The sequence below is a fragment of the Etheostoma spectabile genome, chromosome 12 (assembly GCF_008692095.1).
Source record: "Etheostoma spectabile isolate EspeVRDwgs_2016 chromosome 12, UIUC_Espe_1.0, whole genome shotgun sequence".
Taxonomy (NCBI): Eukaryota; Metazoa; Chordata; class Actinopteri; order Perciformes; family Percidae; genus Etheostoma; species Etheostoma spectabile.
The window spans coordinates 19,491,840-19,518,340 of record NC_045744.1 but is presented as its reverse complement, the minus strand read 5'-3'; the positions used below and the strand labels follow the sequence as shown (position 1 = coordinate 19,518,340).

Here is a 26,501-nt window from a genome sequence, read left to right as displayed (position 1 = left end):
GCAAGTGCATTTGCTATTTACACTTGCGTTGGGATTTGCGCCGCACTGTGCCGGGTGCAAGATTGGGCCTTTTGTCTTCAATGGTGTTCTCCATGTTGAAGCGTGTGGTTTGCAGTTGACAGCAGCATGCTTCCGTGATTGTCTCCAACCTGAAACGATCTCCTGAAACTATGTCCACGTTAAATCTGAGTAACTATCCCTTTATGTCACGTGTTAGCACTCGCCCTATCAGTTAACTTCTCAAAATTCCTCTTGTAACGCTTAGCCTATATAAGGATATGTATCAGTGTCACATCTTTACACCTACAATCAAAGTTGGTTGAGTTTGAGTTCAGTTTTAGAAATACTATCAACGTCCCTGAACATTTTATGTACCACATTGGTGTTTGTGTGTCTTCTTTCCAATAAATATCCACAGAGATGACTTTGACCCTGCCCTCCTCCACCCTGGTTTTGAGCCTCCTCACTATGAGCTCTGCACTCTGCGCCGCACCCCATCCGGCGAACTCACTGATGCCGCCCTGGCTGAGGACTTTGAGAATTTCCACAAGCTCCGGCGCTCCTCCTCTAAATGCATCCGCGACCACCATTGTGGGTCTTTCCATGGGAGCATGCATGGCAGTGTCCACGGTAGCCGCAGTAATCTGAGCATGAGGGACGCCACCATCTCGGCCGATGGGGGGGCTCTTGTGCCGCCGCCGATGTCGCCGCCGATGATGGGCCTGCAGTCATCACGCCTCTCCCACCACACCACACCAGCAGGTCGAAGGAGCATGATGGTGATGAAGCATAGCTATTCTCAGGACGGGGCTGAGGGGTACGGGGAGGAGGAGGATGAGGAGGATGACTTGATGATGGATGATGGTCCCACCACTAGCCAGCACCACATGCACCACCATCAAATCCACCATGGCACATCGGGGCTGGACCACACTGTCCACCGTACACTGTCTAATGATTTCTAATTCTTTTAGTGATGATGTGTTTAACTCATTGGCATTAATGGTGATGTTTGCAGATCTTTTTAGTGTTTCTTTGTCCCATATTACAAATTAAATGGAAGTTTTACATTATATACAAATAGAGTGGACTGGAGCTGGTGAAACATACACTAGTAATTATAATAATAAATACCCCTCCGCCAACGAGTTTAAGAGCAACTGTTGCAGGTTACATCTTGAATAATACATTGCTGTCAGGATTTTACCAAGATCATCACATCCTCACTCATTCATATGGATCACATTTCCTTTTCTTCCATTTTTTGTTCCTTGTTAAAACTCTGGGGTAGAACATATTTATGACTGCATTATATTTGAGATTATTTTATAGATAATTAATGAGTCATCATCTTTCCAATATGTTTGGACATTATTGCACCACCAAAGCAAATGTTTCACAAATCTTAGGCTATTCCTTTTCCTCCAACCAAGATGTTTTTTTGTGTTGAGCACAGGTCCAGAATCAAAAAGGAAAAGACAGATATTTCATGCAAAATACTTTTTTGCAGATACCCAGTGGGCTTGAAATTTATGAAATTTCTGATATCTTGAAATTCCTGTTGCTGTGTAAATATAACATATATAAAATATAAGATATATTATTTGTTTGTTTGGGAGTATTTATTATTGATTAGGCCTATGTGTTTTTCAATGTGGTATGTCCCTGGGGTGTTTATCTGGGTGATTTATTTCTGTTGATTTTATGACTGTCTCTATTTATTCATTTCATTAAACATTGTTTTCCTTTACTCTGCAGGGCACCAAGGGATTGTCATTTAATGTGTGCGTGTGTGTATTTATTATAGTCTTTAAAAAAAACACATCAACAAAAACAAAACTGATTATGCATTTACGGCACTGACCCTATACTACATCCATGCACACTGACAAACCGAAACTGAACCAAACCCTTACTCTGACAACGGAGGGGGACGCTACGCATAACCATGGATTCATTACGATTTTAACAGGAGATAAAGGGGGAACAGACTTCCACCGTCACCGGAACGAAGGCATACAGGAACCTTTGTTCGCTGATGTTTGTTATCCTCTCGGGCTTGTAACAGCGCTGCACAGGTCATCTTTAATGGCTTCTTTGACTGTCTGTTTTTTGGTAGAAGTGATTTCCTTTAACTGTCTATGGAACCCTAAACCTCACTTATTCTTTGGTTTAAATCTTTTTTTTAGCGTTTTTGGGGCTTAGCATTATGCAAGTGGGGTTTAAATTAAAACGCCTTTTTTGTATCAGGGATATGATACCTTTTTGGTAGCTACATTTTGGTCCTAGCAGATCCCAGCTGTCTTCGCAATTCACGTTCACTAAATTATCAATGCTAGGTTTCTTAAACGCGTTTTTTTTAAGCTAGCCCCAGTCACAAAAAGGTTGTTTGGGGCTCAGCGTCACAGCCTTTTTCAAGCTATGGAAGGAAAAAAAGAGCAGAATCTCTGGGTTTGTCACGCCCGGGGGGGTCTGGGGGTTTCCCTGCGCCCTTTTCGGGACTGCTCCGTTTTTCGCTCCTGCCCTAAAGGTCTGTCCCCCCGTTTGTTCCCACCCCCACGCTCGGTAAATGTCCCGGGTGCTGCGAGCCGATCGGGGACCCTCGCAATTGGGTTTGGGAAAGGGGGAGGATAGTAAGTTTGTGTGTCTTTCGTTTTGGAATGGGATCTACATAGGGCGGGGCAATGGGAAAATAAATTACCGAAATTTTGACCAATCCTGATATCGTACCGAAATGAAACTGTATGTTCTTTTGGGTGCTTTTCAAAATTTTACCAAAATTTTGTAAAAAATCATCATAATGTTAAAAACACTAAGTGGTAAAGGGAAAACCGGAAAGACAAACTTACCAATTATTTTTCGAATCCAATTCCTCATATACGATTTCATTTAGGTGTATTGCATTTGGGGGGGGCTCTTTTAAAACTTAGACTAGTCATAAGTTTCTAAATGCTCCTTAGCTTTTAGCACGACCAAAGTGGGGACCCTATGTGTCTTGTAGCATTCAAAATTCCTTTTTTTGAGAAGTTTCCCTGTTTAACATTTATAAAAAAAATGCCCCATTAGTCTGGGACCGGCCCCCCCCGGGCCTTATAAAAAAAAAAAAAAACGACACTTGCCCCCGGGGAAAAACAACTTTCCACGGGAAAACCCGAGAAACTTTCTTTAAATACTGATATTCTGGTTTTTTCATTTTTTAAACCCTTTAAAACACATAACTCGTCTTTGAAATGTCTCTACATCTTCTTCAATTGTTAAAAAAAACCCAAAAAGGCCCTTGCATAATTTAAACTTCCCGGGAAAACCCAAAGGGGGTGGAAACTCTACACGGGCCTCAAACTCTTTTTATCTGTGATGTCTGCAAAACACCACAAAAAAAACTAAAAAGAATAACCGGCTTGTTTTACTCCACAGCTACTTCATTTTGCCCTTGGGTTATAATTTGTTGTGATATTTTGAACTCCCTTTCATTCCCCTTCCCACAGGTAGCCAGCCAGCTGGTTTCAAGCATCCCTTTTTGAGCGAACCCTTGCGGGTGGGGTTTTTCTCGCTCGGGGCCTTGGGAGAGGGAGTCCACCCCCACCTCCTTCCACTCTCTGCTTGTAAGGGCATGATTCTGTTCATATAGTAAGCTTAGTGACGACTCATGCCAAATGTTGGGGGGAAAGGGATCTAAATTACTATACTTTAAACTTCTTCTTGTTACATACTCAAATTCACTTTATGTAAAACATGAAAAAATCACATTTTTCATTTTTCTTTTCGATTTTTTTGCAAGGTCGTTTTTTTCTCTATCCTGTTTCTTTGGGGGTCCCCCAAAAGGTGATTTTTCTGTTTGCCTACGATTTATTTTTATCAACATTGTAATTATTGTATTTTTTTTTTTTAGTTTTTCCCTTTAAAGGGTCCTATTTGGGATATTTCCCCCAATAGTTTTCAGAATCCCAAACTCATAACGGTTGTTGCTGTCCCATATTTCAATTGGCCAGCTGGGGCTGAAATTTTCAAACGTTGCCGAGCACAGCCAAGTTGGTGGCCTGCCGCTTTCCCTTCCCTACTTGGGTCCCTGAAAATACCGCTGGGGAAGGCATAGACACTGTGTGGGTGTACGATGCCAAGGCATTTAAATCACACCTTCAACATGACAGAGAAGACAACACCAGAACATGAGGACACACCAGATTCACACACATAAATGCCAATCCTGCGTTGCAACCCTGGGATGGTCTTATTTTTTTCCATGCAGTGCTACTCTGAGATGGACCTAAAATTGCTTGGGTGTTCTTTTTTTTTAATTGTGCTATGACGTGTTCAGATCAACGTTACATTACATGTCATTTAGCTGACGCTTTTTATCCAAAGCGACTTACAATTGCTATGTATGTCAGAGGTCGCACGGCTCTGGAGCAGCTAGGGGTTAAGTGTCTTTCTTATGGACAGATTGGTTGGTATTGCAGTAGGAATTGAACTCAGGTCTCCCACCCCAAAGCGCCACTGCACCATCACCACCCCCACAACATCAAAGATCTTTGATTAATAATCATAATAAAAAGATTAATGATCAACATCAATGTCCAGTGTGAGGTGGAGCAAAGTTGGAAAAACAACTGATTGACACTGGCGTTGGCGAGTGGTTACACTCATGTTAAAACCAGACCAGGGATTAAAGAGAACGTAAATGGTTATGACTTGAGCAATCTCAATTTCTTATAGGAAGAAGTGGTACTGGCCATTCATGATTGCATAACTTGATTCTTTATAGAACTTTCAATTGTATTTATCCCTTCCAGACAGACAGAGGTACCTAGTGGGCCGTGGCTGGCAAGACAGAAGATCATTCACTATAATATTTTGTATGGTACTATGTACAGACAACTCCTGCACTGTGTTCTATTTTGAGGCTTGTGTATTTATAAATAAAATAATCATTTAGTTGTCAAGGTGGCCAACTGCGCTCGTCTGCCATCTAGTGGTGAAACTACCTCACAATCACAAATGTGGTGTATCTATGTGGTAGTATGTGACCATAACCCGACTGCTAGCTGATCTGCTATGTAGTGAAAAGGCTTTATTTCATTTCGAAACGTATGGTCACGTCAAAGATAATCGGATCTTGAACTAAGTTGAGATGTTTAAATGTAAACAGCTTGCCGTCTTCGCTTTTATACTGCCTGACTAGCCTGACTATTGAGAAGCAGGGCCACTCAAGATGGACACCGCTGAGGAAGGTAGCTAGCTAACGTTAAAACTTGATTGCTTTTATTGTTAACTGGTAAACTATCGTTAACTGGTAAAACCGATACTAACGAAGTCTATGTGACATTCTAAGTCATTTGTTTACTGCTGCCAGTGGATATGCCGGTTTCTATATTTTGACAAAAGGTTCACCAGAATTCCAAAAACCGCTACCTAGCCAATTATCATTAGTTAGCTAACTAGTTAGCTGGCATTCATTTACATTCGTTAGATATCAGTTGTAAATAAAGTCAGCAACGATACGTTTCTGTTTGCTTTCATAAACACTAACGTTACATCTACCACATGTGTGAAGTAACGTTAGTGGTTAAATTAGCTAGCTAGAGGACGGCCGTATAATAGAGCATATAAAATACAGCTAGCTACAAGTGTTTACAAGCAGGTCAAGTACGCCTAAGGAGACACAAAAACAATAATAAAAAAAACTCGGTTTACGTAAAGCTTTTGAAAAGTACAAATAGTGTGTGTGTTCTAACAGCCCTCTTATTACTGGAACAGGATATAGTAAAAATATAGTATCTGCTAACTAGCTAGTTTGGTAGCTAGCTTAGTCAACGTTACACGCTTAGCTAGCTACTTTCATGCTACCGTTATAATATTACGTACAGTATAATAAACTAGCTGACGTTACGTTGATACACCGGGCGGCCCAGCCAATTGACAAGTCTCATTTTACAATGTTACACGTACATACAAAATATGAAATACTCTAAACCTCTTGTAACGTTGATGGTCATTCATTGAGTATTGCAACAAACGCTGGACAACACATTTTCTCTGCGCGCTGTTAATGCAACGGGAACGAGAAGGGCCATTCGTTCACATTTTTGATATAAGTTACGTGTTCATTTTTTAAATATAACTAAATGTTTATATGAAGACAGAGTCAAAATGTGTTCTGGATGTCCTCACTGGTATTGTGCTCTTGCAACCTGGGCTAATTATAGTTATTTTAGTTTGTGACACAGGTAATGCAATGAAAACAGTTCGCCTTGCTGTCAGTATGCCTTGTCCTGTGCTAGTCACTGAAGACACTTACTCATCCTATTCTAACGTTTCAAATTCTGAAACTACCGACAGTGTTATGGTCTGCAGATAGCTTGCATGCATTTCTTCAGCATTTGGCATTCTATTAAGGGTGTGTGAAGAGCAACTAACATTACTCATTTGTTGAATAAAATTGGATAGAAATGCAACATGCCTATTCAATAAAATTAAATGTTTCTGAAGTTGGAAGTCATGGTTGGCCAAGTTATGTTAATGTGTGCCTCATGTACAGCGGACATCTGTCGGGTATGTCGGTCAGAGGGCAGCCAGGACAAGCCGCTCTACCATCCCTGTGTCTGCACTGGTAGCATCAAGTTCATCCATCAGGAATGGTACGTTTCATTATTCTCGCTTGCCTTTTAAATTGTATCTTTAAGGTTGAGGTTGCTTGCTATCTGTCTACAGTTTTATATCTGTTTGCTTTCACAGATGTTGAAGTGAATTCCAGCACGGGGAAGTTAGTGAATAGCAGGGACTATAACAAACAGATTGCATTACGAGAATGTAGCTCAATACAGTTTAAAAGTTAGAACCAGACACAAAAGGAAAATATTTTTTTTCGAGCTAGAGAGCAATAATGTTTCAGCTATGAAGAATCATGAAGAAAAAAAGTTTGTGTGACTTTACTGCAGGGCCATTAATGAAGAATCTTGCACATATAGTTTCCATTGGATTAAAAGAGTAAACTCACAAGGTGTCCTTTTTTTTGACAGCTTACTGCAGTGGTTGAAACACAGCAGAAAAGAATACTGTGAATTATGCAAACACAGGTTTGCCTTTACACCAAGTAAGTTGTTTGTCATTAAATTAGATCAGTACACTAAATGCATTAATGATTTGTTAGCTCCTCTCTAAGTGCCTAACTTTGACTACCTACCTCCCTCTTTCTCTCTTTTCTCCAGTCTACTCTCCTGACATGCCATCTCGCCTGCCTGTCCAGGACATCTGTGCAGGGCTGGTCACCAGTATTGGAACAGCCATTAGATACTGGTTCCACTACACACTGGTGGCCTTTGCCTGGCTGGGCGTGGTGCCTCTCACAGCATGTAAGTCATACCATTCTATTGTAAAAACAAAAATGAAAGGAGATTTAATCAGCAGTTGTTAAAGTTTCCGTATATTGTATTCATCCTCTAACTTCCAAAGACGTAAAAGGAAAAGTTTAATTAAAACAAACATTAAGCAGTATAAATTTTAAAAGAACTAAAATCAGAATCACCGTTATTAGCCAGGTTTGCGTAAACAAACAAGAAATTTGACTCCGGTCAATTTTTGCTCTCAAAGTACAACACTCACTCAACATAAAAAAACAGAGAGGATAGTAAAAAACATAATAATAATAAAAAATAAAAAATACTGTTAGCAGGGTATTCAGTTTCTGAGCGTTCAACAGAGTGACAGTGTGGTGAAAGAAGATGTCTTTGTGTCGACTGGTTTTGGCGAAAAAGCCCTGTATCGCCTACCAGAGGGAAGGAGGTTGAACAGTTTGTGACCTGGTCCTGGATGGGGGGAAGGTCGGCTCCAACGATCCTCTCTGCAGCCCTTGCTTGCCTTGTTGTTGTTGGGTGATGGAGGTGCAGATGACAGGCTGAATGATGGCTGAGTAGAAAGTGGTCAGCAGCTCTTTAGGCAGATTGAACTTCCTTAAATCTCTAAGTATGACCTCTGCTGTTCCTTTTTCTGGACAGAGTCAATGTGGTGAGACTATCTTAGGTCCTGTGAAATGTTTGATCCCGGGAACCTAAAGGAATCCACAGTGGACACTGTGTCATTCTGGATGGGGGGGGACTTCTCCTAAAGTCCACTGTCATTCCACAGTCTTCGTGGGGTTTAACTCCAAGTGGTTCTGACTGCACCATTGGACCAGCTGTTCCACCTTCTGTATGTAAGCAGGCTCATCACCATCCTGGATCAAACGGTGGTGTCATCTGCCAACTTTATTAGCTTTCCAGACAGGTTCTTTGAGGTGCAGTCATTAGTGTAGAGGGAGAAGAGCAGTGGGGAGAGGACACACTCCTGTGGGGTGCCAGTGCTGATGGGGTTATGGATGAGATGCTCCCCAGTCTTACATTCTGCTGCTTGTGACGAAACAGTCAAAACTAAAATAAGCCATATATGACTGGAACTGAGCTAAAGTAACCTCTTCCGTTAATTTGCTTGTGCTGTAAACGTTTTATTTAGCATGAAGTGCAATACAATTGGAGCAGTGTTTACGTTTCACACCAGTTGTCACTTTACAAAATGATTCTCATGTCTTTTTTTGTTTGCTTTTCTAACAGGTCGCATCTACAAGTGTGTATTTACTGGCTCTGTGAGCTCTCTCCTTACTCTGCCATTAGATATGCTTTCAACGTAAGTGTGAATTACGCTCTGGTCTTGCCTCTTCTTTCACACTCTTGTGTGTATTGTAGGTCTATGTGTTCCCCATATTTTGTTCACTTCAGTCCAATGAAGATGGTTAAGATCTTATTGGTGATTGAAGTGTAGTCACAATAACTCCTTCCTTTCTTTACATTTGTCCAACTCATAGCGAGGTAATGTGTGAAATTATTGTGATGTACCTGATAAAACTGTAATGGTTCAACTCTTCCTCGCAGACAAAACCTTCTTGCAGACTGCCTTCAGGGCTGTTTTGTGGTCACTTGCACGCTGTGCGCCTTCATCAGCCTGGTGTGGCTTAGAGAGCAGATTGTCCATGGTGGCGCCCCTCCGTGGTTGGAGCAAAATCCCCCCCCTCTAGTTCCCAACCAGCCTAATGGTCCTGCAGCCAATGAGGTGAGATCAGTTAATGTCGCCAACTAACTAAGGGCTGTAGTGAATATTTTGAACACTTCACTCATTATGTTGACATTCAAATTCTAAATCAACAGTTGAATGCTTTTTGATTTTTCATGTTTATTTATTCAAAATAAGTCCAGTGATTCTGCACAGTTGCACTTGATGTTTAGGCTACACTTATACTGTAAGTATTATACTGTTTGTAGAATTTGATTCCAGTTTTTCCCTTTGCCAGTTTTTTATGTCGGGCCATATTTGTTCCATGCTTCCTCGCAGAGAAGCTTTCAGGACCGTTATCTTTTAGATAATGTGCTTCCAAAGTTGGCCCTGACATCAGTCATGTGTTTACACACAACCAAATGAGTAAAACAATCTTCTGCTGCTGTCATCTTTAATGAGCAATATAGTTCAGGACTGAAATATCTTAGTTACTATTGAGATTTTTTCCCCCCATGGTATACATTTGAGGATTGCAGCTGCAGACATTGTCAAGCTGTCCTTTGTAGCTGCCACATCCTACAAGCATGGGTAATGAACATGCAAGCCATATAATCTTGTTATTTAAATGTGTGCGGGCTATGCTGTAGGTTTTTGTGATTTCCTGATTCTACAGGTTCCAGGTGGTAACATTGGCGTCAATGCACAGGCTGCTGCTGACGTCGCAGAAGCCCAGCACCCTGCAGACCCTGCTCCAGACGGGCTTGCACCGGCCAACCCGCATGAAGCTGGCAACCACGGAGACGAGGCTGAACTGGACGATGAGGAAGAAGATGACAATGGGGAGGAGGAGGAGGAGGAGGAGGAGGAGGAGGACGAGGAGGATGATGATGATGAGGAAGGCAGGGAAGAGGATGCCGCTGACGTAAATCATGGGGGACAAGGTCAGTGCGGGCATAAAAGCACAGAAGGGGGGTACACTTTAAAGTAGGATTGGGCATCGAGAACCGATTCCTACATGGAATCGTTTCAGAAATTACGATTCCAGTGGAATTGTTTCTTTATTGGAATCGTTGAGAGGATTTGGTTTCAAATCCGATCATTGCTTTACAATTTAATATGCGCAAAGTTTGGTTTCTGTAGCGGCCCGGCGCCTGTTGTGTTGCAGCCTTGGAGCACGGTAAGTGGCTCTCTAGTTTTGCTTTATATTACATTGAAAAAGCCCCGTAAAACTGCAAATCACCATCAAATCAAAATAAAACTTTCCTCTTATTTGTAAAAAAAAACATGTGACCCGTTTTCAACTCCAACCCTTAAAATCCAAACGATGCCCAACCCTACTTTTAAAGTAGTGGTTTTCAACCTTTTCACGTATCATTAAGTGCCCACAACTCCACTGTGAACTGGAATTGACACAGTGCTTTCTTGGTAAATACAGTATTTCAATTCTGATACAAAAGTTGAAAAATGGTGTCAGGTCGTGCGGCCAGTTTAATTAAACAAGATGCACTTGAAAGCGTAGAAAATGGTTTTAAGATTGAGAACATGTATAGCTTTGTGTGAACTGGTGTTTTCATTCCTTTATGAAGGAATACATAGACCTAATCTATGGTACATGGTAATGCAGCCACAGAAGCATGTTTTCAGGTGTTTCAGGCTTACTGTTTCTGATTGTCCTTTGCAGAAGATTTGAACTGGAACGCCCTGGAGTGGGACCGTGCCGCAGAGGAGCTGACCTGGGAAAGGGTGGGAATCTATTTTTTTGTCTCTCTCTGTCTCCTGCCCCATAAAGCGCTGTGATGTAGCTAGGACAGGATGCTAGTAAAGCTAGTAGCAGTTAATTGGCAGATGAACTTGTGACTAAAAGATTTTTTGACAGGAGATATCCATCTTGGATGCGTTACGTCATGCATCTTCCATCATGTTCATTTTGCACAAAATTTGAAGTAGAATGAGACCGCTTCCTGGAGCTCTGCCTCTTCTCTCTGTCGCACGAGCAATGCATGCACAGAACAGCCAATTGGAACGCTTTCTCTCCCTGAAGTGACCTGTGATTGGCCAAAGTCTCCCGCCACATCAAGAAAAAGCTGTGCGGCATTCAAATGTTGATTTAGAATTTGAATGCCGACGTTACAATTGTAGCTTCCAACTATTTGGTACAGCCCTAGTAGAAGTTGTTGATATATTAATAGCAGTAAAAGAAGTAGAAATAGTAGTATTACCACAATCATTTACTGTATATGTATTGTTAATAGGGCCGGGTACCAAATTCAATACTTTTTAGGCACTGACCGAATTGCCTCTATAATATCAAATGTCGAAAAATGCCGCGTCATTCAATATCCAATTTCAGTTCAAGAAGTAAATCTCATTTGCGTCAGCGAGCCAATAAGCCTGCAGCATGCTTCTACCAAGATCAGATAATGCTGGTGATTGGCTGTCTCACGTTGCACGTAGTAGAGGCATGCTGGAAAAGGTTTCACAAAAAGACAGGGCTCATGTAGTAGGAGCTGAAAAATAAATAAAAAGATTTGTGCCGTAATGTTGTTGTGTTTTTGTTAAAATTGATTTTATGAAATTGGTATAGAAAAAAAGTATTGTTTAGGAGCATGTATCAGTCATGGTATTGGTATTGAACATTTTTGAACGATGTCTATCCCTAATTGTAAAGGATCAGGAAAGGGTTGAGCTCAAAGGCTTCTGGACTTTAACTTGGTTAAAGGTGTTCCAAATAGGCCTGCACGATTAATCATTATAAAATCGTGATCTTGAGTTCACAATTTAATATTTAAATAATTAAAAAAAAAAAAAAAGATTCTCATTTGATTTTACGAGCCGACTGCATCACAAACGCTACTACTTTCTTCTGTGAGTTTTAAACATAGACTGTATAAAATAGGTTTTACAGCACTCCCCAGCGCTGCAATGCTCTCCCTTCTCTTCATTGAAGTCTATGTTTACAGGCTTGTGGTGATGAGCAATGTGCTATAGGTGCCAAAAAAAAAATCGATGTTTGGTACTGCCAATTTGTTTTGTTTTGTCACGGTCAACAAAAATTGTGGCAGAGAATTGTGATATCAGTTCTAAGCACAAAAAAAAAAGTGGTTCATATTTTCCCCCGAATCGAGCAGGCCTAGCTCTGAAGATGTTTTGTCTTTTATTCTAGACTTCTTCAGTTCTGACCAAACGGTAGGGAAACCCTGCTATTTGGTCAAAGCCACAGTTCAGTCAGAACTGAAGAAGTATCTCGGATGAGAGAGAAAACATCTTCGGAGCACCTTTTAACCAAGTCCAGTTGAGTTTAAGCCTTCCCTGGTTAACTGTGACCTGGATGAACCTTCATAACCATTGTAAAGGATCATTATGACATGTCTTTCTGTTTCCCAGATGTTGGGGCTGGATGGCTCCCTAGTTTTCTTGGTAAGTGCACAGTCTCTTTCTACTCTTACACACACCGTTTCAAGAGTGCCTTCCTTCACGTTTTTTAACACCCACATTGGTGTTGTCAGTTTTTCTGGCTGATTAGACCTCTGCTCAGGTTTAAGGTGTGAACGTTTTAGGTCACAAATCTTCATCTATCAATAAGAATGAAAAAGGTGTGAATTGCCCTGCCCTAACAGGTGCAACAAAGCTAACAGGAGACTCAGGATTATGTTAATCAATGAAAAGTCAGTACACACCCACACAGGCCGTACTGATTTGGCCAACATGTAGCATGTAGTATTCAAACGAAAGCAAAATCTGCATCAAGCTAAAAATCGCCGAATGTTGTGCTGATTCAAGTGAAAAGCTCCAGTACGCATCGGACCAGTCTACCTTGCCTACTTTAGCCCACAGTGCAAAGCGTTGGAACAGTCACAACAACAGGGGCTTGCCAACTGAAATAAGTTGTTGCTGCTGCCCCTGTCCACAGCAGTACATTGCATAGCTTTTGTGTCAGTACTCCTGTCTAGTAGCTTGTACAACCCCGTTTTCTTAAAGTTGGGTCCATAGGTTACCCTTTTACTATCCTTTTCACAATGTCAATGAAATTATATGTTGATTTGATACATACAGTCTTCATTGCACAGCATTTACAGAGGTGTGTGTGTGTGTGTGTGTGTGTGGTGTGTGTGTGTGTGTGTGTGTGTGTGTGTGTGTGTGTGTGTGTGCGTGTGCGTGTGTGTGTGTTTTTTCCTCCAGGAGCATGTGTTCTGGGTGGTGTCTCTCAACACACTCTTCATCCTGGTCTTTGGTGAGTATAACCTGCTATGTATTAATGATGTACTATACATAAAGTTATTACCTTTGCCTTTGGTGCACTATTACAGTGCACTTTTCTCCTATTTAAACAGGTTGTTTACCATATTTCCATTTTATTAGCCAGTCCTGTGTACCTTCTTATACACTCCACCAAACTACAGATTTTAACCTGACTTATGTTTTTCCCTCTAGCTTTTTGCCCGTATCACATAGGCCATTTCTCAGTGGTTGGACTGGGCTTTGAAGACTACGTAAGTGCATGTTGTACAGTTTGAATTCATTATTTGTATTTGGTTTTATCATGCACTAGCTTTGCCCCCCCCCCCCCCCACAGTGCTGTGGAGGAGGGTCTGGCTTGTCCACACAGCATTCTGGGATGGGAGAAAAATGTGCTCTGGTGTATCGGCATGGAGCAACGGCTCTTCTGCGAAATAGCCTCAGGAAGGAACCTGTTTTGGTGGACCATGCGTACGTTCAAAGGTTGTTTTATGGCGGTTTTCCACTGCGTGGTATCTACTTGACTCGCCTCGACTCTACTCGCCTTTTTTGGTTTTCCATTACGAAAAAAAGTCCCTGGGACCTGCTACCAGGTACTTTTTTTAGTACTACCTCAGTCGAGGTTCCAAGCGAGCCGAGGCGATACCAAAAGGTGACGTTAAAACCTGCAGACTGCTGGTTGGTCGGAGAGAATCGTCACTTATGACTGCGTTTTTAGCAAACAAGAGTGCTGAGTGTGTTTCCAGAACAAACGGGACATTTAATACAAATCTAGCCGGACACCGACAGATTATCCACTCTCTGCACTATTCTCACTTTTCAACTGTTCGGGCTACTAGCGGCTTCATGTCGTTTCCAATATTGCACACTGTTACTTTAAAAAACAAGACAATATATATAACAAAAGTTTTTATTTAGCTTTTCAAGTAGCGCATCGAACCCTCCCAAACTTCCCAGTCTTCTTCCTCTGCCCCCTGTGACAGTGTCCCCGCCGGCTCTGCCGTCCCAGATACATCCCAGTCGTTGTTATAAGCCTCTCCGTGACAGTCTCATACAGATTATATGAAGTCCAGCAGGTCAGAACCAGAGACCTCACCGGTCGGACATCGCCCACCAGACGGTCTGCGGCGGCGAGTTTGCAAAGCGTGAATGCTCTGAAACACAAACAGTTCACAGCAGACATGTTGGTGTGTAATCATGGTTGCTAAAGTTCATGTACTTTATTTTGCGTATAGTAAATACTGACTGCGATGCTGAACACATGCAAATGTTAGCTAACGTTGCCAGGAAACTTAACGTACCCTTTTGTGTCGGCGAACAACCGTCATGTCGACGTCTGAACTCCGTCAGAATTCCGTCAGAATTCCCAAACTCCCGTTTCTTTAGCGGTGATTTTTGTTGCTTCCTTCAGCTTCTTTTGAAACAAAACATTTCTTCTGGCCGCGGCGAGTATGCGACGTGCTGTTGTGAGTCGCGCTGAAAATTACGTCATCACGCGTTGCTATGGTGACCAGCCACGCTGAGGCTTTACTCAATCTGCAATGGAAAACGGACGAAGAATGGGCCGAGGCAAGCCGAGCCGAGCCGTTACCAGCAGTGGAAAACGCCATTAGTGTACAACAGAAAAGCCCAGTTGGACAGAGAGTCTAGCTAGCTGCCTGGATTTACCCTGCAGAGATCTGAGGAGCACTTGACCATATTACTCTTAAAATTCCAACACAAAGGAAGCGGAAGGTAACGGGACATCTGGCCAAAGTGAAAGACATCCAGGGGAATTTCCACCTTCACCTGAACAATACCGGGAATAATAAAATACAACGTCATGGATACAGACTAGTCATGCAGTGATACGATTCATGTGGTGATGATATTCTTTCTGGTTGCAGGTCAAAGCTTCACACTTTGACGGCCTCGTCACCACCATACTGGGGTACATCCTCCTGGCTGGAGCTCTCATAGTCTGCCATGTATCTTTTCTGTGCAACAAATTATTGTGTGTATGTATTGACCTACAGCATGTCTCACACTGCTTACTATGGCTGCGTGAAACATGAGAAGTATCACTTAAGTTGCGTTTTTGTTTAGGTTTTGTGCATATTTATTTCAATATTTATCGTATATACAGTACTGTGTAAAAGTTTTAGGCAGGTATGAAAAAGTGCTGTAAACTAAGAATTTCCAAAATATAAATCATTGTTTATTTTTATCAATTTACAAAATACAAAGTGAGCAAAGAAAAGAAAAATCAGTATTTGGTGTAACTACCCTTTGCCTTCAAACCAGCATCAATTCTTATAGGTACACTTGCAAAATGTTGGGCAACATTGAGGATTGTAGCCATACCTCTAACATGGAAACAAGTCCAAGCAACTATGCACAAAAACATAGTTGGAAGTATGGCTTTTTGGCTGCAACTCTTCCAGGAAGACCACTTCTGGCCAGACTTCTCCGGACAGTAGATGGGTGTACCTGGGTCCCACTGGTTTCTGCCAGTTCTGAGCTGATGCCACTGCTTGACATCTCCGATTTCAAAGGGAAATAAGCTTGATGGGTTTTCCATCTGCTGCACTACATTTCCTTGGCCGACCACTGCGTCGTTGCCCGACTTATTGCAAGTGTACTGTGCCTGTAAGAATTGATGCTGCTTTGAAGGCAAACGGTAGTAACACCAAATATTGATGTGATTTGGATTTTTCTTTTGTTTGTTCACTTTGCATTTTGTAAATTGATAAAAAATAAACAACATTACATCATATAATTTATATTTTTGAAAGCATTCTTAGTTTACAGCATTTTTTCACACCTGCTTAAGACTTTTGTACAGTACTGTATGTCCCATATGAAGACCACCACTTTTATTAAAGGACCACAAATGACCCACATATAGTTCCTCATGTCTCAGTAAAAATGTTCTAGTCATCTAGAAAACCAAAAGCTCAGGTCAGGGATGCGTTTTGGCTCAGAATGTATGAATGAAATGAGTTAATGAGAAATTATTCATTTTGATGCTTAATATACAGACTGAATTAAATTTATCTTACATTTTGTTGTTCACCCTTAACTGTGCCTCCTTTAGGCGTTAGCTTCATTAGTGAAGTTCCAGCGGCCCAGACGCCTCTTGGGTGTCTGCTACATTGTTGTCAAGGTAAGTTAAAGATGCAAGGTTGGAATGGTTTTTTTAACCAAACAAGCAAAGCTTTCAGTTGAAATGGTAATTAGGTAAATTATGATTACAGGAAAAAAAATATGAAAACAGAAACTAAATTGCGTTTGTGTTTTTATATCTCACAGGTGTCCCTGCTGGTTGTCATGGAGATCGGCTTGTTCCCGCTGATTTGTGGTTGGTGGCTCGACATTTGCTCGCTGGTAGGATTATCATGCAGAATAAACCTCAATTAAATAAAATCATGATGATGCAGTGTACACAAGTTTGATGATTGAACTTGATGAACATTCACTTTAGAAAACAATCTCAAAACATGAAGTGAACCTATTTTGTTTATGGTATTCAACATACATAATATAGCACGCCCTTTGTCCATTGCAGGAGATGTTTGATGCAACTTTAAAAGACAGGGAGCAGAGTTTTGACGCAGCCCCAGGTACCACCATGTTCTTCCACTGGCTGGTCGGCATGGTCTACGTCTTCTACTTTGCCTCTTTCATCCTCCTGCTCAGAGAGGTAGGTGATGCATAGACAGTTAAAGAAATGGACCAACAGATCCAATTGCTCTGGAAAGAGACCAGTGAAGGCTATTAGATGCACTTTTCTGGTGATGGCTGAGCATTACTGAGCAGCCTCCATCTAAGCTTGATGACGTAGATGTGACGTGAGCAACGTGTCTGAAAGTCTTCTGGTAGCTGTGCCAAGAGAAATCTCAATTTTTCCCAATCTTGCAGAGACAGAGAGCAAATATATGTAAGGAGATCATAGGAGAACATAGGCACAGGCTAATTATCGTTGCTCGTTAATCTTAGTAATTAAACCTAAACAGCTAATGTAAGTCCATACTCCCTGCAAGCTTATCTTGTACTCTTCAGCAATTCCTCTACTATGCGGCAGCAAGTCGCGTGGTTATGACAAAATTGTTAGTGTGAGTGGATGGAACATTTTTCATCATTTCGTCATTTTAGGTAGTTCTTCATCACGCTGATGTTTGTTAAAGTGTGCAGAAAAGTTGCCGGATTTTCTGAACATAGCCATACTGAGAAATATAAAGAGAGTTTTCTGGAGCTGCTAGGCTTAGCTTTGTATCAACTCATTTGGCAATGGCTTAAATGTAGCTGACGTTCATTAATATAAGATAGTTACTTAGGCACTATGTAAACATGTTTTTTTTGGTTGCAGGTGCTTCGGCCGGGTGTGCTGTGGTTCCTGAGGAACCTGAACGATCCAGACTTCAACCCAGTCCAAGAGATGATCCACCTGCCCATTTACAGACACCTGCGGAGGTTTATTCTCTCTGTGGTCAGTCAAGTATCCTCCTCCTCTTTGTTTTTTTCCCCAGACGAAGCCTTCAGTGGCATAACAGCACCCAGATTTCTCTTTACTCTGATGCTAAATACATAGAAATATCCTGTTGACACATTTAGTGAAGTACAGTAAGTAGAGTTTTAGAAAAAAAGAGTTACAAAAGGGACAAAATCAGGGATTATAAAACAAAGGAGAGATTATTTGAAAGTGTATAATGACGTTTATTGAGGTTAACAACAGAGAAGGACTTTGGCGATTAGGTCCCATTGATGTGACACATCTTCAGTAAGCACCGACCAATGAAGATAGGAGAAAGGTAGAAATCCCTGGAGTCTAGATGCTGGTGGTGGAGGAGTAGAGCCAGCAGATTGAACCTTTCAGTTGATACACCTGGATCATCCTGAGGGACAAGGTGGTGATGGGTTAGGCATTCATAGGTGTGAAAGACAGACAGGAGTAGGGTTGCACAATTAATCACAATTTCATCAAAATCGCAAAATGGACTATTGGAAATATCCAAATCGCAGAGGGGCACAATATTTGTTAAATGCAAAACCTGTGCCAAACCATTCTGAATGAAATATTGTGGTGCCGCAGAGACCACCCGGCCTAAAAATCCTACCATACAGACTACATACAGACTATTCATTTTTTAAGATTTAATATTAGTCACTGAAAATGAGAATAATGATACAAACATGATCATTTCCATCAATATCTTTTTTCATAGTGCAATCGCAATATCAGTTAAAAATAAAAAAAAATAGATATTTTTTTTATATCTTGCAGCCACAGACAGGAGCACAGTGATAGACAGGAACACACTAATATTTAAAGAACAGCCTCTGAAGACTAATTAACTTGAGAAATGCAGGCAGAAAAAATATTGGCCTGATAAGGCGTCAGAAATGAATGAAAGAGAGAGAGCGCAAAAGCAGCCCAATGCGTATTGTAACTCTTTGGATATCTGTGTAAAAGTATAGGGATACAACATTGATATTTGTTGTTGTGCTGCACGTGTATTTCCAGGTGGTGTTTGGCTCTATAGTTCTGCTGATGCTTTGGCTTCCTATCAGAATCATGAAACTGCTCTTTCCGACCTTCCTGCCCTACAACGTCATGCTTTACAGGTACACACGGCAACGCAAAGATATCATTTAACTTTCAGTGTCTTGAAAGTACAGATTACATTATCCATTCTCTGTCTATTCAGTCATAACCAAAACAAGGAGCTGCTAGAGAAAAATTAGCTGCCATTTCTTGTCACATTGACTGTTTATTACTGTATGAACAAAATGTAAATTGGGCTTGGTTTATGTCTCGTCTCTGCAGCGATGCACCGGTCAGCGAGTTGTCATTGGAGCTGCTGTTGCTTCAGGTTGTTCTGCCGGCATTGCTGGAGCAGGGTCACACCCGCCAGTGGCTCAAACGGCTCGTCCACGCCTGGACGTTCACAGCTGGATACATGCTGTAAGAGAGAGGGAAAGAAAGATGCACATACACATACATACACACACACACACACACACACACACAACAATTTGGGATGTAAAATGTTACAATGGTATCAAAGTATACTATCTTCATCTACAATAATTTGTGAAAAAGTGTGGGCCACAGAAAGGACCCCAGTGTTCATATCACATGGCTAGAAACCTGCCCTAAATTAAAATTTTGTCATAAAGTCACTTCGCAGTCATAGTAATAAGTCAAAATAATAATTTACCAATGGCCTCCCCACAGTGACCTTCACTCTTACCTGCTTGGGGACCATGAAGACGATGACAACCAACCAAACAACAATGCGCCCGGTCGCCATAACAACAACAGGATCCCTGGCCTGGGGGAAGGTCTTCACGCTGCCCATCAGGCTATTCTGCAGCAGGGCGGTCCTGTTGGTTTCCAGTCGTACCACCGGCCCCTCAACTTCCCCCTCAAGGTAACTCCTAGTGGTTATCGATATCATATGTTCATATATCCTCAGAATCAGAAAGGCTTTTATTGCCACCGTAGTCATTTTACGTGGAATTTGCCTTGGTTATTGATTTGTAAATACACAAACAAAATAATAAAATGAATAAGAATAAACACTAATTGCACTATCAAATATTTAGAAACTAGCTGTTTTAAGTAGTCTAAGCACTGCAATGGCAGATGTATACTCCAGGATGATGCTTAGTGCAGATTGTAGGGATTAGCTGCAGTTAACGTTTTAAATTTGTTTTGTTCTGTTGTTCTGTGTTTTTGGTTGTGAAGCTCATTCTGCTGGTTGTCTTCATGTGCGTGACGCTGTTACTGGCTAGCCTGATCTGCCTTACACTGCCGGGTGAGCTCTGGCCGCAAGCAGGCATTCTCTGCATTTTACATTTCCTGTTTTCTGTCATTATTTACACTTTCGTTCTTACCCGTCTTCCTCTTCCTCGCTCCCAGTGTGTGCGGGCCGCTGGGTGATGTCTTTCTGGATGGGCAATGCTATGGTTCATGAGCTGTACACAGCTGCCAGCGGTCTGTACATCTGCTGGCTGTCCATTCGAGCCGCCACCGTGATGCTGTCCTGGATGCCACAGGGGCGGACCATGATCATGGTCAAAGTCCACGAGTGGACACTCATGGTAATGTGGATGTCTCTCTAGTCCTCCCAGCCAATGGCAACAAAAACATGCTCCCCCTGTATAATGTGTTGAGTGGTTGGGTTTTGAGGTGCCGTCTTGTTGAAAACAGATCCTAAAGACCCTTGTGGTGGCCGTGCTGTTAGCCGGGGTGATTCCTCTGCTGTTGGGTCTGCTGTTTGAGCTGGTCATCGTTGCTCCTCTCAGAGTCCAGCTGCACCAGACACCTCTCTTCTACCCCTGGCAGGTAGGACTATGGATTTGTATGCGTTGATTGTATCCATCTGAGATATCAACAATATATTATTTATTCAGAAGTGATTAGACTGGTTTGTCAGGAAGTCTGGGTATCAACTAGAGCTGTACGATTCAGAAAATGTCGTGATTTGTTTCAAAATCGATTTTCGATTCAATAACAATTCTCAATAATAGAAAATAAAAAAAGATTTAGAATATGTACCTGTAGTTATTTTCCCCATGTGATAGTGTAAATGAAAAAAAAATGATAAAATTGAATCGGTACAGCTTGAATCGAATCATACATGTGAATTGATTTTCTGCACAACCCAAGCCCTAGTATCAACCTCAGTACCATGTTGGTATAAATAGAGTATGGAACATGTCAGCTCACGTCTTTTCTATTTCTTGATCACATATATTCTAACTGAAATGTTATCCACTTTTTTAGACATAAGGTTAAGGCTTTTTTTCATTAGGGTGTTAGTGACAGAAAACTTTAGAGAACTTTTGATTATTTCATTCATTCATTCATTCATTCATTTATTCATTCATTTTTTATAGGAAAAAACTTTTTATTTATTATTTTATAGTAAGTTATGGAAAAGTCTAAAATCTAATAGCACAAAAACTTGATCTTGATACAAGGATACTGAGCAGATGCTAACCCTTTGAGACAAATCGCATTGTGTCTTGTTTACTAATTGGTTGTTGGTCTGTGTGTGGTAGGACTGGGCACTGGGAGTGCTCCATGCTAAAATCATTGCTGCCATCACACTGATGGGCCCTCAGTGGTGGCTCAAAACCGTCATCGAGCAGGTCAGCCTCACATCCATCTTTCTGCATTTAATCAAGAACAAAATGGGATCACTGACATTTGAATACACTGTAAAGCTGACATAACTTGCATTGGAATGAAAATAAACAAACCAGTCAGTATCACCTCTCTCTCCTGCAGGTGTATGCTAACGGTATCCGAAACATTGACCTCAATTTCATCGTGCGAGGGCTGGCCGCCCCAGTCATCTGCGTCCTGCTGCTGTCTCTCAGTGTGCCCTACACTATCTCTAAAGGCATTACACCACTGCTGGGTGAGTCTCTATGTATGCTTGTGTTTCTGGGTTGAGCAGGAATTTTCTGGTACCGTCATGTACACTAACAAACATACATGTCTCAAGGTAATGGAGGAAAAGACAACAGATTTTAGCTTCCTTCAGCCCTCCTCCTCCTTGTCCATTGTGTCCCTCACTGCTCCAGTTTTTTCATCCTTCGCCAGCTCTGTAAGCGGGGTCAAACGTGGCCTATTGAAGAATAATAACTTAGTTTTATTCTCCTTTACTTTAGAATTTCAATATCCATTGGCCATTTACATTAATGTTGAAACACTAGATTGCTTAAAAGGAACTGTGTCATCTTTGTGTTGGCAGTGTGTACAGATGAACAATGTTTGGCTTGCACACACCGTTTATCTGCACACACTGCCGGCACTGCCATGACAGAGCTGGATTTAAATCAGCAAAATAACTGCTTAACAACTCAGAATGTGCTTTGTTTGACTTTTCAAATAATAAACAGCTGCATTCCAGTTGTACTACTGCATATTTTTAACTTTAAACTTTAACTTTAAACTAACTTTAAAAAGCATATTGCCTTTTCACTCTGGGATTAATAATAATAATTAATTATTGTAAAATCCCCCCAGATTAGTGGGAATTAGCAATGGGATTTTTGAATGGTGATAAAGCTGACAACCCAAAGAGCGGATGAGTAAGAAAGCACAACTTAAAGGAAACGTAATTTGGTCTTTATATTGTTTTGGTGAGGGACCAAATTAGAAATTGTAGCTGATAGAATTTAAGCCCAGAGGCAGAATACATGCTCTGATATCATCAGGCCACAGCACAGGCAGATCCTGACTTATTTGGACATTTGCATTTAAACTAGTCAATAAAGAATTCCCAACAGTTGTGGTATTTAGGAGTTTAGCCATCAAGCCAAAGTGCAATTGATTGTTTTTTGTCTTTCATTCACTTCGTTACCTCAACTCTACGTCCGTTAGTTCCGAGAGTTAAGACATCACAGACATGGAGACTCGTTAAGAGGGGATGCTTAACAAACCCCCCACTCCCACCCCTTACATAGAATAGAATAGTATGCCTTTTATTGTCATTATACACATGTAGAACGAGATTGAAGCAACTCCCTCAACATTCATCCCTCTCTACCTTTTTGATAGGTGTGCAGCCAGAGATGCAGACGCTGGTGGATAGGAGGATCTATCCCTTCCTGCTGATGGTGGTCATACTGTTGGCCGTCCTGTCCTTCCAGATACGACAGTTCAAACGCCTCTACGAACACATCAAGAATGACAAGTCAGTAGAAATGGAAAAAAAATGTGAACTCAAACATGGGGGCACAGAAGCTCAGTGTTTTTGGGATTAAATCTGATCTGAGAATAAAAGTCGTTTAGCGAAGATATGATAAGATAAAAAAATAAATTGTGTTTGTTTTAGTAATGTGTGAGACATATGTTAAAAATGATTTGTAAACAACTCTGTCTTTCCTGTTTCTCCTCCAGATACCTGGTTGGACAGCGACTGGTGAACTATGAACGTAAGACAGGCAGGAGGGCGTCCAGCTCCTCACACAGCACCTCCTCATAGACCTGCCACTGCTCTGGGATCAGTGGAGCTGACTCTCATCAGCTCCTGTGGTGAAACCTTATTATTTTTGGTTTGTCTCCCTCCGTGCTCGGCTGTCAGTTGCCAACTACAAACACAACTTTTAAACTTTTGACTGCAGCCTCCACTTCTTAGTCCCGACATCTACTGCTGTCACAGGTTGGGAGACAAAGACGTTTAAGAGTGAAAAGACAAAATAGTCTCGAAACGTTTTTTGTGGAAAATGAGAATTTCTGAACATGGTTGTGAACCGACCTGCAAACTGACCTGCAATAACAGTCAGTTTTGACTGTCCATCCTGTTTAACGTGTCCATTTTTTGGTCTTCAATGCAGCTGACATTTTAAGTAGTAATTATATTATTTTGAAATAGGTTTGAGTTGAAGTCAGGTGAGTTGAGCATAGTGTTTGCCTCAGATTGTGCTTCCATTTGAATGCTTGTTGTGAAATAGTGTCTGATTGTCTCTTAATAGGAGGTTTTTGAAATTTCAGAGCTGTAGAGGCGATGCATTAACTATCACGGGAACGCCTCTCTGGTTCTATTTCAGTTGTCTATTTGTCTCAAATGACACCCTTCAGCAAATTGAGGTTGTCCGTGATAAGGAGGGACATGCATGAATTAGCAATGTGATTTTATTTGATTATAATTTTTTTAAAGATGTTTTTATTAGACGTGTTTTCATTGATTTTTAGTGTTATAATTCTGGAGTAAGCTGTTGGGCAGGCCTGAGAATTCCTTTGAAGTAAAGATATAAGATAGAAAATAAGAAGAAAAGGAATTTTTTGACAATCTGGATGCCTCCCCCCGACATTTTTTTTTTCTCTCTTTTTTTTCTTTTCTCTTAAGATGTTCTCATGTGAATTTTAAACAGTCTGGGTTCTGTATTACCTCCTTTAAGCACATCCACCTTCAGGAGAGGTCATTAAGTGAAGTTTCAACTATGAATATACAAACTGAAAAAACAGCGTCGGAACGTTTCAGAATGTGCCTGTTACACTCTTAGACTGATAATGATTTTGTAGAAATATTTATTCTAACAAGCTTAAAATAACAGTCATGCTGCTAATTAGCTGTTCAAACTCATGTCTGCATGTCTTACATGTCTGCAAATGTTTAGGATGCAACAGCAAAAAAACAACTGTATAAACAACAAAACGCAGATGGGGGGGGGGGGATTGACTCTTGTGGACTACAGTATAGTGACTGATAACTGACTGGCAAACTACAGTTGACATATCTCAGTTAGGGCAAGGGAGCCACAGCAGAGGCCACATGTACCTTCTGCTTTTCGCTAAAACTCAGAAGGATTTCCTTTTTCGACACTGTGACGTTGCTCTCATTAATCATTCAGTCGATCGCTGCCACCTGTTGAACTGAATCCAATAGATCCGATCTCATCTTGTTATCAATTTAGTTACGACGACGACAGATCAGCGCGAAGATTTCAAATTACATTTCACAAAAATAATTATAAACTAGATCAGATCAGTAGCGTTGGTTAGACTAGTAAAATCGGATGTTTGTTGCTCGTTCTAAATCGCTCTGAATACTAGTAACTCTGAAAAAACATATTAGTCCATGTATTCAGATATAATTTAAGAACAAAGTCATACATAGATTAACATAGGATTGGCAGTTTAATATAGATTTTTCCTAAAAACGGTTTTGTTCAAGCTATGCTACAGGACAGTGACTCTGTTTACATCGTTGATAGCCTTTGATTGGAAAAGCATGGAGCTCCGGTTGTTTCCTAGCAGTCGGTTTTAACGTTACTGACGCATTACCACATTCCTTATGTTTTAACGGTGCAACCTATTTCAGTAAATTACAAGGGTAGCTTGTTCTTTCTGAAACCGTGTGGAGGGCTTTTCACACAAACTTAAGGAAGGATTTAGCTGGTGTTACTTGGTCTTGCTCCCGTTTTTCCTGCAGCTTAAAGTTGTATTTCATAAATAGTCACACCTGCATGCCTTCTCTAAAATACACTACTCCAATATCTACCAACCTGAAAGAAACACAAGGAAAACCAAAAGACTCTCTTGTTGTTCTACGTGTTTATTTGATAATGAACAAGTGTGTTGCTCTCAATCCGCTCAACTAATGGCAATGTCTTTTTAAAGCAGTTTAAAGAAATACATACCCACACCTCTAAAGCTCACTAATTAACATGTTATGTCTTGTCTGTACAAACCTTTCACAAAGGATTACATACTGGAACTATTTCTTGATAGGGGGCAGTGATTTTTCTTGAGTCCTCGCTGGCTGTCTGGCAACGTCAAGACTTCCCAAAATGTCAAACAATCGCTTTAAGGTTCAAAACACTTTGCTTTCTACAACCACTTATACTCCTAGATCACTATTTGCATGGGAATGTAAAGTCGGTGTCTAAGTGTTGTATCCAAATATGTCACTTGTGTGATCTCATTGTCTCCTCTGCTCCACAACCCGTTAGAAAAATGCCCAAAGGTTAGTCCCTTCCTGTTTTTATGAAAGTTTCACAACTTTGTTTTCACAAAGTTATATTCCTAGACCCAATACTGAACAAAACCATCACAAATAAACTAAAGATTTTACGAGACGTTAACTTCCTTCTGATGACAGTAACGAGCCCCAGCCATTCTTTTAAACTGTTTCTTGCTGCTCCTAAACGCCTGAGAGAGAAGTTTCAGATGTTTTTAGAGGGACAATAATGGTCAAGTAGTAATTAAGAATGTTTTTTTTCATATTTTTTCATTGCAAATGTTTTAATGTGCACTTTATACCACAATTTGCAATCCTTTCAGAATCCATTGTAACAGTCAACACGTTATTTCCCTTCCACCGAGACTAAACATGTCCGCATGTTACTGCGTTGACGCTGCACCATGGGTTTGACAAGAATTTCAGTTTTGCATCCCTTTTTGACACCGCATTTGTGTGAGCATTTTTTTATGATAGGAGTTTGACAAATATAACCTGCTTTTCTATTGAAATGGATTGTGAATTACATTAACTTTAGTGATGACAGCTTTAATGCTGCTGTGTGGAATGCTCACATACATTTATAGTGACCTTTAAGTATCCCTGTGAACTGAGCTGGACACATCACATTTTGGTCATGAATTTCAATTTCTAGAAGCAAATGATTTCTATTTTTCTATGCACAAAAATGGCTGTGGCATTTAGTCTAACAAAGGTATATGCACTCTAAGGTCTTTAACTTGTTGGGTTAGTGATATGAAACAAAATAAATAGTTGAAATGA

The 26,501-nt window shown here is 40.9% G+C and overlaps 2 protein-coding genes across 4 annotated transcripts in view; both read left to right on the top strand.

Annotated features, from left to right (window-relative positions):
• The window catches only part of LOC116698651 (neuropilin and tolloid-like protein 1), a 31,170-nt gene extending 10,569 nt beyond the window's left edge, over nt 1–20,601 (top strand). Inside the window, exons 10-13 of one of the 2 annotated variants that reach the window (XR_004334270.1) lie at nt 419–1,194; nt 4,030–4,032; nt 8,838–8,844; nt 20,592–20,601. Coding sequence is in view for 1 of the 2 variants with exons in the window: in XM_032530693.1 (XP_032386584.1) it covers nt 419–965 (547 nt within the window). In the remaining variant the exon portion in view is untranslated. Of the gene's footprint in view, nt 1–418; nt 1,758–4,029; nt 4,033–8,837; nt 8,845–20,591 lie in introns of those variants that run through there. The other variant, XM_032530693.1, reaches the window with a different exon arrangement.
• On the top strand, nt 4,037–26,501 carry LOC116698650 (E3 ubiquitin-protein ligase MARCH6). Of its 2 annotated transcripts, none has more exons than XM_032530692.1 (26): nt 4,037–5,228; nt 6,536–6,635; nt 7,017–7,090; nt 7,206–7,349; nt 8,583–8,655; nt 8,901–9,078; nt 9,728–9,962; nt 10,703–10,764; nt 12,406–12,438; nt 13,201–13,252; nt 13,453–13,511; nt 15,144–15,224; nt 16,334–16,402; nt 16,549–16,623; nt 16,805–16,939; nt 17,606–17,725; nt 18,761–18,861; nt 19,064–19,201; nt 19,475–19,670; nt 19,988–20,057; nt 20,162–20,343; nt 20,453–20,587; nt 21,307–21,396; nt 21,536–21,668; nt 22,814–22,949; nt 23,156–26,501. In XM_032530692.1, the coding sequence occupies exons 1-26, from the start codon at nt 5,210–5,212 to the stop codon at nt 23,238–23,240; spliced, it is 2,775 nt and encodes a 924-aa protein (XP_032386583.1). In that variant the 5' UTR covers nt 4,037–5,209; the 3' UTR covers nt 23,241–26,501. The 2 variants fall into 2 exon arrangements, with proteins under 2 accessions (XP_032386583.1, XP_032386582.1); XM_032530691.1 differs by having other exon boundaries at nt 9,695–9,962.